Below are 11,539 nucleotides of genomic sequence, written 5' to 3' on the forward strand. Positions count from 1 at the left end.
CATCTCACTCACCCATGGTCACTCTTCAGCCGAGACGTCCCCCCTGCCCCATGAAAAAGAAGAAGAAACCTGGTGCAGTGAGCAGCAGCAAAGACCAGGTAACACTCAAGGTGCAACCCACTATCCAGATGGTTAAATGGGTTGATCTGCCTCCACCACCCAACATCTGCTCCAAATCTCAAACTAGTCATGACCCTCACCATGTATTCACCCTTAAAGAAACCTCAAACGTACATCCTTCACATTGATACAAACCGTATCTTTAAATGATCTCAAAGGGTCAGTTCACCAACATCAGTGTAATCTTGGTGCAGAGTCTGATGATAGGACTCTGTATGAGTGCGAGGAGGTGAAGGAAACGACAGCAAACATTTACTTCTGTCTAAAACACCACGTTTCTGTTCAAAGAACGGCAGGAGTTTGCAGTATATTTTGTAGTGGTGCGTTCAAAGCTGACGACAGCAGCACGCGGCTCAACACCTGTGGCTGGAGGGCCCACAGTTGCGTCTGAGACATTTGTATCATCAGATGTTCTCCTGTCCTACTTGCTGCAGGCAGACATGTTTCGTTTCCTATTTGAAGACATTTTTCCTCTGAACTGTTCTGCTCAGTTCAGACTTTGGCCAGATAGTGGCTGCAGCAAAAGTGTGAAGCTGAAATTCTTTTACCATAAATCCCATCTAAGTGCTTCTGGTTCTGTCAGAGGCAACATATTATGATGGTACTATTTGATTTCCTCCTCTAGTCACTAAGTTTAAATTGGTTATAGTGCTAAACTCAATCATCTGCAGGACTCGACAGCATTAACTCACGTACAAGTGAAAACATTCAGGTCCTACAACACTTATTCTGCTCTTTGTGAATCGTCTTATCCAATAAAATCACACGCTCACTGGCAGCTGATAACGGATCTTTGTGTACACAATATGTGAGGCACTGCCTGTGGTGTAGTAGTTGTATATTTGTCGACACTCTAACGACTTCTGCCAGTTAAATTGAAATGACTGTGTATCCTCTCAGCACATTGGTGACGGTTTTCTCCTGCGATAAAATGTTTCAGTGTGTCATAGAACATGTCATAGAATAACAGAAATACACAGAGTTTGAATGTCACAGTGTAACAAAGAATGAATTGTACTGGCGTTTGTTGATGCTCTGCTTCTTCTGTCTCTGGGCTGATTTTGACCTTCCCCAACTTTGTGTTTCTTTTGCCTGCATTCCAGTCAGAACTAAGACATGGTCCCTTTTACTATGTGAAGCAGCCAGCACTCACCACAGACCCTGTTGAATGTTGTACCGCAGGACGGCAGGAATGACTTCTATTGCTGGTTGTGCCACCGCGAGGGCCAGGTGCTCTGCTGTGAGCTCTGCCCCAGGGTGTACCACGCCAAGTGCCTCAAACTACCAGCCGAGCCCGAGGGCGACTGGTTCTGCCCGGAGTGTGAGGTACTCACTCAGGAGTTTTTTGGGTCTATGCAGGTCGCAAAACACAGTTTAAAGAGTTTGTGTCCCAAGGTGTGTGCCTTGGTATTGGATGTGCTCCAATAAACTCTTCTTCTCTTGATGTCTTTTAGAAAATAACAGTTGCTGAGTGTATAGAGACTCAGAGCAAAGCCATGATGATGCTAACTATAGAACAGCTGTCGTACCTACTAAAGTTTGCCCTTCAGAAGATGAAGCAACCAGGTGTAAGTATTCTGCTCCCTCCACCTCTCTAGAGAGTTCATGCTACGAAGGGAAGTTTGGGACAGGAAGCTTCATTATAGATGACTCCCATATTTAATTTCTCTTACTCTACATTCAGATTTATGAACAAGGCATGTTTTTACTTTCTGTCTGGTCTTGATGAGGTGCTTCTGCATCTGCAAACTCTCCTCTTTTGTGCCAGATGTTAATATCTGCACCCTGAAATTCTACCTGTCATCAGTATCAGTCCAGCATGGTGTAATACTGATTAGCATGTGCAGATGAGCTGTTACAGAACTAACATTCACAGTCATTGCTTATCATGGCTGGACGTCAACATGCCAGCTAGTGGTGAGGATACAGCTGCCCCTCTCGCTCTCTTTCAGGATCATCCTCGCTTGTCATCTCGCTCTCTCCATGCAGCTTCTACGCAGAGAAAGACTTTTAATTGGGTAATCAATTCCACCACTAACAAGACCCCGCCTTGATTTCGTTCATCCCCTGGTTTCTCTCCTTTTGTCTGAAGTGGCATTTAGAGTTTTTCCGTTTGAGCATGGGTGGTAGCATGTTCACAGGCCGTAGAGGGGGGAGGTTTGGCAGTGACCTGGGTCTGAGTGTTCATGTACCTTCACTGTTTTATAGACCGAGCCCTTCCAGAAACCTGTGTCCCTTGAACAACATCCAGATTATGCTGAATACATTTTCCACCCAATGGATCTTTGCACACTTGAGAAGGTAAAAAAAAAAACCCAAACACGTCAGAAGTGAGGAAGAGAAACGTTTGAACAGTTTGTTAGTCGTACTCTCCGTCTTTGCTGTTTCTGCTCTAGAACATCAAAAAGAAAATGTATGGCTGCACAGAAGCGTTCTTGGCAGATGCTAAATGGATTTTGCACAACTGTATCATATACAATGGAGGTAAGCTGGCTGCACAATGTTTTTGAGTGATGATTAATTGTATCTACATTGTTTAACGGAAACCGTTTATCACTTTCCTTTTCTCAGGCAATCACAAACTTACAGCGACTGCTAAAGTGATAGTAAAAATCTGTGAACATGAGGTGAGTATGTATCTAAGAAGGCATTTGGGTGTTACGCTGAACTTTGGTCGTTTGAATGACTGGATGTGACTTTTGAATCTCTTGTTTGTAGATGAATGAGATCGAAGTTTGTCCTGAGTGTTACCTGTCTGCCTGCCAAAAGAGAGACAACTGGTTCTGTGAGCCTTGTGTAAGCTGACTAACTTGAGTTTTACGATTCTGCCGCATCAGCACCTGGTCAATCACACATCACTGGAAAATGTGCTCTTTGGTTCATGTCTGCAGAGTAATCCGCACCCTCTGGTGTGGGCCAAACTGAAAGGATTTCCCTTCTGGCCTGCTAAAGCTCTGCGAGACAAGGATGGACAGGTGGACGCCCGCTTCTTTGGTCAACACGACAGGTATCAGCTCTTTGCTCTGCAGTGAAAGCGTCTGCTGTGTTTTCTGTGGTTGCTGTCCAAAGGCGTTTTCTGAGCTGCGGTCAGGAAGTTGCAAACAGCACAACCAGACTTGAAGACGGCGGCGCAACATCATCCGTCAATATAAACAAACTGTTTTTTGTGTCCATTTCAAGAAGTCTTACACACATTACTGCTTTCGTCGTGGGAATGTTGCTCCTGTGTTGTCGTACATAGAATAACGGACACAAATTCGAACACAAACAGTTTGTTTATCACACGGAACAAATGTCACTTGGACGTGAATTGGAACGCAGGGTGGACTTTGCATTCACATTTGTGGCACGTTGTAGTTTCATAATATGATTCAAATCTTTATCCTTCAGGGCTTGGGTTCCTTTAAACAACTGTTACCTCATGTCGAAAGAGATTCCGTTCTCTGTGAAGAAGACCAAAAGCATCTTTAACAGTGCCATGCAGGAGATGGAGGTCTATGTGGAGAACATGAGAAAGAAGTTTGGAGTGTTTAACTACGCCCCTTTCAGGACACCCTACACTCCTGACAACAACTTCCAGATGCTACAAGACCCTTCCAACCCCTCATCCACCCCTGCCAAACATGACAAACAGAAAAAAATCAAACTGAGCTTCGATATGACGGCGTCACCCAAAATCCCTCTGACCAGGACCATGTTGTCGAGCGGTGGGGTGGGAGGGAGCACAGGCAGGGCAGCGGCTCCCTCTCGGTGATATGCCTCGCTCCCCCATGAGCACCAACTCATCTGCCCATACGATCTCAGATGGGGAACAGGAACCAGCGGACAAATCCCAGACGAAAGCTCAAAATAGCCAGTACAGCATGAGTGACGAGTCCATGGACTGCACAGGTATTGCACCACACGGATTGTACATCAGGAAACACAAAACACATGAAATGACATGAACAAACTGGTCTCATTTGATGACAAACATTTCAGTCCCTCGACCTAGTGCAGCTGGCAGTTCACTGGACAGTCCTCAAGCTGCTGGCAACACCAAGCAGGAGAAGACACCACCAACAGGAAGCATTCTGAACCTCAATCTAGGTGATCACATCAGTAATTATCAGTTTCATATAATGTGTAAGCTCGGCACAGTATGTTTTTCTCATATGTTGCGCTCCTCCAGATCGGAGTAAGGCAGAAATGGACCTGAAGGAGCTCAGTGAAACGGTCAGCAGAAGCAGGCGGCCACACCTGTCCTCACCTCTCCAAAAAGACAGATAAAGAGCCGTTTTCAGCTCAACCTGGACAAAACTATAGAGAGTTGCAAGGCACAGCTGGGTTAGCATCGTCTTTATCAAACGATACCAAACATTTCTGATTTATGTTGCCCTTCATTGTACATTTTGGTTTGTTTGCTGAATTATCAAATCCATTTACGTGCTTTCTTGCAGGTATCAACGACTTCTCTGTTGACGCGTACAAAGGTGTGGAACACAGCGACTCAGACGACTCTGATAAATCAGACTCCAGTGACAGCGAGTCCACCAGCGATGAAGGTCAAAAGACAAAGGGTGCCCAGGATGGAGCTCAAAGCGAGGAAGCCCAGAAGGAGCCTCCCAGAGGTCAAAGCAAAGACCAAGGTCCACCAAGCCAGGACAAGGAGGGCAAACCTGACACACTTGAGGTATCAGAGTCTGCAGAAAGAGAGGGCAGTGGGGTCACAGGCAGATGTGCAACCTGCAGAGAACGTAAGCGCAGATTCTGAGAAGGAGACCAAAGCAACTCCAGCGTCACCAGTCACCAGGGAAAAGATTCAGGTGAAGATGAAGCGAAGCAGCTTGTGCCAGTGGAGGACTCTGACTCAGAGAGGGAACTGGTCATTGACCTTGGGGAGGAACAGGGAGGAAAAGACAGGAAGAGAGGCAGAAAAGACAACGGGGCTGTGAAAGAGTCGTCTGCACAGAAGACTGAAGGTGAGAGGTCCTTTTTATGGTAATACAAACACTGAACACTTTTTGATTTGTATATTTGTATATGTATATAAAAAGAATATAACCCACCTCACCTATACTTTTTTTGAAGGTAAAGCCCTGACTCTGTCACACTCCCATCTCAAAAACAGCACAACCCCCTCCACTCCCTCCAGTGTCTCCTCACAGTCCACTATGGCCATCCCTGTCACCATGGTCTCCTTCACAACTCCCTCTCCTGCAACTATTAGCCTTGCCACAGTGTCCAATGCTCCTGCAACACCGCCTTCTTCCTCCTCCTCCTCCTCCTCCTCCTCAGCCACCACCACTCCAGCATTGAAGAAAACAACGCCCTCTGCTGCCGAGGGAGATGGTTCCAGTGGTGCAGAGGGCGGTGGTGTGGAATCCCACCGCCAAGTTTCAGACCTCCTCGCAGAAGTGGCACATGCAGAAGGTGCAGCGTCAGCAAAAGAACCAGCAACCTGTGACAACCACGCCGGCATCCCGCCCGGACAAGGCCCTGCTCAGGTGCTGACACAGACGCAGGCAGCAGGAAGTGACTCACCGTCAGGGACCTCATCTTCATCGCAGCAGTCCTCACAAAGCACACGCTATCAGACAGGCAGGCTGTCAAAGGTAGATAACATGACTACACTGTCACTGTCATGTTTCTTCAAGTAATAAGAAAAATATGAGTTAATGTACAAATGTCTTACATGAAATAAGATCTCAAATTACTTTCCTGTTCCTGTTGTCAGTTGATGCTGCCACCTAAAAGCCTTTTTTTAAATCGTAGCCGTTCAACAGAAAGACTCTCCCCACTCAGCACGTCCACGTCAGCTGTCACCCTGGTTTCCAGTAGTCCAGCCTCTGTTGCCATGATAGCAACCTCGAGTTTAGGCACAGCTGCTTCGTCGTCACCTGGGACAGCAGACCTGTACATTCCCACTGCCTCAGCAGATGTTGCTGCAGACATTGCCAAGTACACGACCAAAGTTAGTTTCATTTTTAGTTAGGAGTTTTGTATATGTATATAACGTTTCGTCCTGAGTCTTATATCTGCAGGACTTTGGTTAGATTCTTTTTAGTAGTGCCATTTTCTCCATTCTCTCATTAGAAGCTATTGTCTTGTGTGGTAACTTTGGCACCAACTGATCGTTTTCTGAATTCAGATGAACATAGGAACTGGATTTACGCGTTTGGTTTATTATAAACCAGTGGCACAACATGTGTTTTTGGTTGTTACTTGCAATTGTTGCTTGTTTGGATATTTATCTCATTCATCCATGAAAGTTTTTTTTTCAGATTTTAACAGACTTCTCTTTGTTAGATAATGGATACCATCAAAGGCACAATGACTGAAATCTACAATGACCTTTCTAAGAACACCTCAGGGAATACGATTGCAGAGGTAGGTATCTCTTTGGGGACTCAATTCCTCTCAGAGCGTATCAGTTGCTTTCCATGTGATCCTTTGCTTCCTCTAAAGCAGGTGTCAAATCCGGTCGCTGAGGGCCGCCTATCCTGCATGTTTTAGATTTCACCCTACTCCTACCTCACCCGAATCAGTCTCTGTGAAGTTCTGGTGAGGCCTGGCAACAATCTTCTGATTGGAATCGTGTGTTGGTGCAGGGTGACATCTACAGGCAGCCCTCAAGGGCCAGAATTGACACCTGTGTGCTCTAAACTTCATAGTCTAAAGCAGGGGTGCCCAGTCCTTGAGACCTATCCTGTATGTGTTAGATTTCACAGTACTCCCCACCTCACCTGAATCAGTTAAGTTCTACAGAGGCCTGACAACAAGCAGCTGATTTGAATCAGGTGAGTAGGAGCAGGGTGACGTCTAAAACGTGCAGGATAGGTAGCTCTCCAGGGCAGGTTGGGGCACCCCTGCTCTAAAGCCTTGATTGATTTTTTTTTTCCTTCCAGATCAGACGACTGCGAATCGAAATTGAAAAGTTACAGTGGTTGCATCAACAAGAGTTGTCGGAGATGAAGCACAATCTTGGTGAGACCTTTTGTGAATCTGCACAGATACTGTACAATGCATGTAGACTGTTTCCCCAGCAAAGTGCGACACGTTCTGCTTGTGTTTCGATCGTTTTGTGTGCGTCAACAAAAGAGCTTACAATGGCAGAGATGAGGCAGAGTCTGGAGCAGGAGCGAGAGAGGCTGGTGACTGAGGTGAAGAAGCAGATGGAGGTTGAGAAACAGCAAGCAGTTGATGAAACAAAGAAGAAACAGTGGTGTGCAAACTGCAGGAAAGAGGCCATCTTCTACTGCTGCTGGAACACCAGTTATTGTGATTACCCTTGTCAGCAAGCCCACTGGCCAGAACACATGAAGTCCTGCACTCAGTCAGGTAAGCACCAGTGCCGGGATCAACATGTAATCGATGGCATTCACACACTCCTGTTTAATATCCTCATTTATAAACTTCTTATCAAGTCCTCATCGTGTTCTCTGCCTGCATAACTGTCAGATACATATTTCAGATCTCGCTCTCCCTCTCTCTTTTTTTTTTAACTCTCGGTCTATCAATAGCTACGGCCCCGCAGCAAGAACCAGAGGCGGAGTCAGTGGCAGACCTCCCCAACAAAGGGTTAGGGCCGTCTGGCAGTGGCCCAAACCTTCTACGGGATATACCAGCCTCTGTGCCATCAGATAAAGACTGTGATACAGAGACCAGCGGGGGACAATGTTGCTGTCACTTTATCATAACTGTTTTGAACATACTTGAAAATGTAAATGTGTAGATTGTCTTTTTTTCCACTACGTTGATGTTAGTATCATTGGTTCTGTTCAAGTTGCTGTACAGGAAGCAATCAGAGTTATTTTTATTTCTATGTTTTTGCTTGCCCTCCTGGGTTTACATACCGCCCCCACTGCACAGTGATCTGTAACACATTTTAAATGTGGAAACTAGACTGACAGCAGATACGGAGTTAGTACTAGAGGGGGCCGGTTTAAGACATGTGAACTGCATGAGCACTCATTTGCAGTCTAAAGAGAGTTGTGAGTATAATGTTCATAAAAGCATGACTGTCTCAAAACATACATACGTTTAAGCAGGTTAATGTAACCACCTGTAATGGACACCCATACTATTCTAGTATGACTGTTGACAGAAATGTCTGAAAAATGTCTGTAAATTACTTATTTTGTAGTATATCTTAATTTATTTGTTATATTGCCTGCTGTACACTGCAAAAAATGACAAATAATATGTTTTAAACAGTTTGTTTCTGTGATAAAACTTGGTGACAGTAAATCGCAGTTATTAGTTGCAGTTTTAAGTCAGTCAGCACAATTTAAGTGATATATCCTGAAAAATTATTTCTTCCAAACTGCTTTTGTCGCAGGTGATTGGTAATTAGTTCAAACCTCATAATCTTTAAGACCTTATCAAGATTGTAATTTCAAGAGTTATGACAAATTTCATGTAAAGAAAGTTTATAGTGACCTTAAACGTGCAGCTGTTACAGATTAAGAACATGTCTAAGCTCTTTTACTGATAACATTGAATGGTAATATGACAAGGTGGTCCAACAAATACTTTGTTACACTACAAAACAAAAATCCAGCAAATTCAGTGATAAGTCATAATATAATAGACGTACAATATGTAACGTGGGTTTTAATTTTGGAAAACTCAAAACGTAAATGGTAAATCACTGTGGCGAACGTCCTGTTTACAGCAACACTTCCCCTCCTGAGCAATGGGGGCGCTGCAGACAACGTCTGTGTTTAGTGTCCGTCAGCCATCTGCCGCAGTCAGTTAGCTCGAGCAGGAATGGAAAATGGAGGATTGACTGAGGAATGAACGCGAACACATTTTTGGCATATCGCTTGCATTGGTGGGTAAAATACAAGTAATAGCAATTTAGTCATTCTGTTATTTGGTTTTTGTGACATACATTCGTGTATATGGCTACCTTTTGCATCGGTTGACTCGTTTGCTCGACGTATCGGGAGCAAGGTTGAACATGATGCTCTCGTTAGCTATAACGATAACGAGTGTGCAGCTAGTTAATTTCGCTGTGGCCATTCGTGGAGGTCCAGTTTGAATATAGCTAATTCATAGCCTTTTGCATATTTGTGTATGTTCAATTGGTTCTAAAATTCTAAAAGTAAAATTAAGAGACGCCGTTAGCCGTTAGCTCGAGGCAACCAGCATTGGTAGCTAACGTAATGTTTTGAAACAAAAGCTGACTGATCGAAACCAAGCGATAAGTCAAGTAAACGCAAAAATTCTATGTGTATGTATGCGCTCACTTTAATAATGTAATAGTAATAGCAGCGTGAACAATTCCACTTGTCCCCGCTCTTCATGCTAGCTAATGCTAAGTGGTTCCGCGTATCGACTGTGCGGCCATCATTTGTGTACGGGATGTTAACGCTGGAATCTCATGTTACAGTTCATGTTGCCCTTCCCCAATCTTTCCCTCTTGTCTATCTACTAATGCCAATCACATCGACGTTGGCATTGTATGGTAATCGATGTGCTAATGTGTTTAACTGTGATCGGGGGATTGTGCGTGGCTAGATTAAATCCAACAAGGCCGCGGTCAGCTTCGCCGCAGAGGCGGGCGGGAATTAAATCACACGCAGTTGCACCACTCGCTGCTAGCGATCTTAATCTGATGGTCGATAAAGCGGATTTCGGTTTGTCGGCAGGTGTTTGTGCTTGTGTATACAGAGGTTGGTTACAGTGGTTGACTTTGATAACCGTACCGGGCCCCTCCCACCTCTCGTGGCCCCCCACTCCTTCACGTGGCACGGTGTCGTGACCACAGGCCGCGAACCGGAGCGGTCATGTCGTTAGTGTGCGTGTGTTTCCAAGGTTTCAAAGTCCTCAAGGTGTTTGTGTATATTTATAAACATGTGCTATTGACTACGAAACGCAAACAATGTACATTGTATTGTGCATTTCTTAGACATTAATAAAAGTATCTCTAGTTAGTGGTTGTTCTTGTTGAGCAACGTTAACACATTTCCTGTCATTATAGAAAGATGTGGCAGCATTGCAACTTATTAAAACATGTGAACAGTGTAGTGTTTGCAAATGACAAATACCCTGTTGCTGAACCCGGGTCTCTGTGAAACATCCTAACATGTTTTTTCTTCCTTCTGGCAGATACTTCACCAAGATACATGTTTGTGCTAAGCCTCTTTTGGTTAAAGAACTGCAGGTACAGACGTTGATGACTTTAATTTAATCTGATAAATATCTTGAACCCTGCAAATGTTCATGAAATCACTATTGTTCACAGGCTGTAAATATCTATTTTTTGTCTCATGTAAAGCAAAGACTGCGTGCATGATACAATGCCTGCTCATACACACTTGATTGGAATGATTGAACCTCATTGACACTCTGCAGAGGCCTGAAAACAAGCTGTTGATTTGAACCGGGTGTGTGGGAGCAGGGTGACATCTAAAACATGCTGGTGTTCTGGGAGGACCAGAGTTAGGAACCAAACTGCATTACACATGAAAAACAATCCTTTGAGCGTCAAATGTGTCTAACAACCCTACAGATAGCAAGGTGTTAATAAGAAATGAAATTATTTCTAAGGGGCTGTGTGCGTTTCAAAGAAACATGAATATTTCATATGTCTATGTCTACATTTGATTAGAATGTCCATTTAATCTTGAAGAATGTGATATAATAGACAAATGTGAGGTTGAAAAGATTTGTTTACTACATGCACTGGTGCACACAATTTTTTTAATTGGGAACCTGGGGTTTATGACCAAACTGAGGGTTTATCAGCTATGTCAGTCAGTCAGTACTGTTTGCCTTGAACCACAAACAGAATATTCAAAGTTGTTAGATGTTTTTTGTTAATGTGAAAAGATGTTATAGTAAAAGTTTGGGAACTTAATGATTGTATGTGCCCGTTTAGCTGCAGTGCTAACTAAATACATGACTACATAATTACCAAACAGAACCCATGAAGACGAATAATTTCTTTGCCCAGAATTTCACAGCATTCTTGGGTCTCGAAAAAACCAAAGGTGCAACTTAGCAACAAATAAAAGCTTGAAAGACTCAAAATATGTCACAGTAGATTGAAGAATGAAAAGAGTGACTCATAGCTGGTCTTTTGTGCTTTTCTCTTAATTGTAGACATTCATTTCAAAGTAGTGGTTGACTCCATCATCTATGGAGGAGAATGTGAGCCCTGAGCTCTCTCTAGCTCCCATGCCAGAGCAGAGCCAGGACCATATGGATAACAGCTCTCAAGGTACCCTGGATGAGCTTTTTTTCCTTTAAAAATAAAGGGTGGTTGTATTGTTGCACTGAGCACAACTGCCTATTTAACTGATTCGTGGTTGACCACAAAGTAGTCAGTACTTTACTAGCAAGGTTACTATGTTGCATTTTTGTAGTTGTCATGATTTCTTATGCTCATAGCCCTTTGTGACTCTGTTTGCAGGTGTAGAGGAAGAGCATA

General features: G+C 44.0%; 1 protein-coding gene across 1 annotated transcript; it reads left to right on the plus strand.

Annotated features, from left to right (window-relative positions):
- Positions 1 to 16: 16 nt before the first annotated feature.
- Positions 17 to 7,799, plus strand: LOC144742105 (MYND-type zinc finger-containing chromatin reader ZMYND8-like). The gene is given in 27 exon segments (XM_078624604.1): positions 17 to 98; positions 1,224 to 1,446; positions 1,575 to 1,688; positions 2,329 to 2,421; positions 2,517 to 2,604; positions 2,692 to 2,747; positions 2,839 to 2,916; positions 3,012 to 3,127; positions 3,511 to 3,850; positions 3,852 to 4,011; positions 4,102 to 4,209; positions 4,292 to 4,333; positions 4,336 to 4,446; positions 4,560 to 4,816; positions 4,818 to 4,929; positions 4,932 to 5,081; positions 5,191 to 5,420; positions 5,422 to 5,581; positions 5,584 to 5,694; positions 5,697 to 5,714; positions 5,875 to 5,891; positions 5,894 to 6,073; positions 6,409 to 6,489; positions 7,008 to 7,086; positions 7,201 to 7,440; positions 7,623 to 7,768; positions 7,770 to 7,799. Coding segments are annotated over 25 exon segments (3,075 nt in total). The 5' UTR covers positions 17 to 98; positions 1,224 to 1,446; positions 1,575 to 1,616.
- Positions 7,800 to 11,539: the final 3,740 nt, after the last annotated feature.

The sequence above is a fragment of the Lampetra planeri genome, unplaced genomic scaffold (assembly GCF_965212315.1).
Source record: "Lampetra planeri unplaced genomic scaffold, kcLamPlan1.2.h2 scaffold_857, whole genome shotgun sequence".
Lineage (NCBI taxonomy): Eukaryota > Metazoa > Chordata > Hyperoartia > Petromyzontiformes > Petromyzontidae > Lampetra > Lampetra planeri.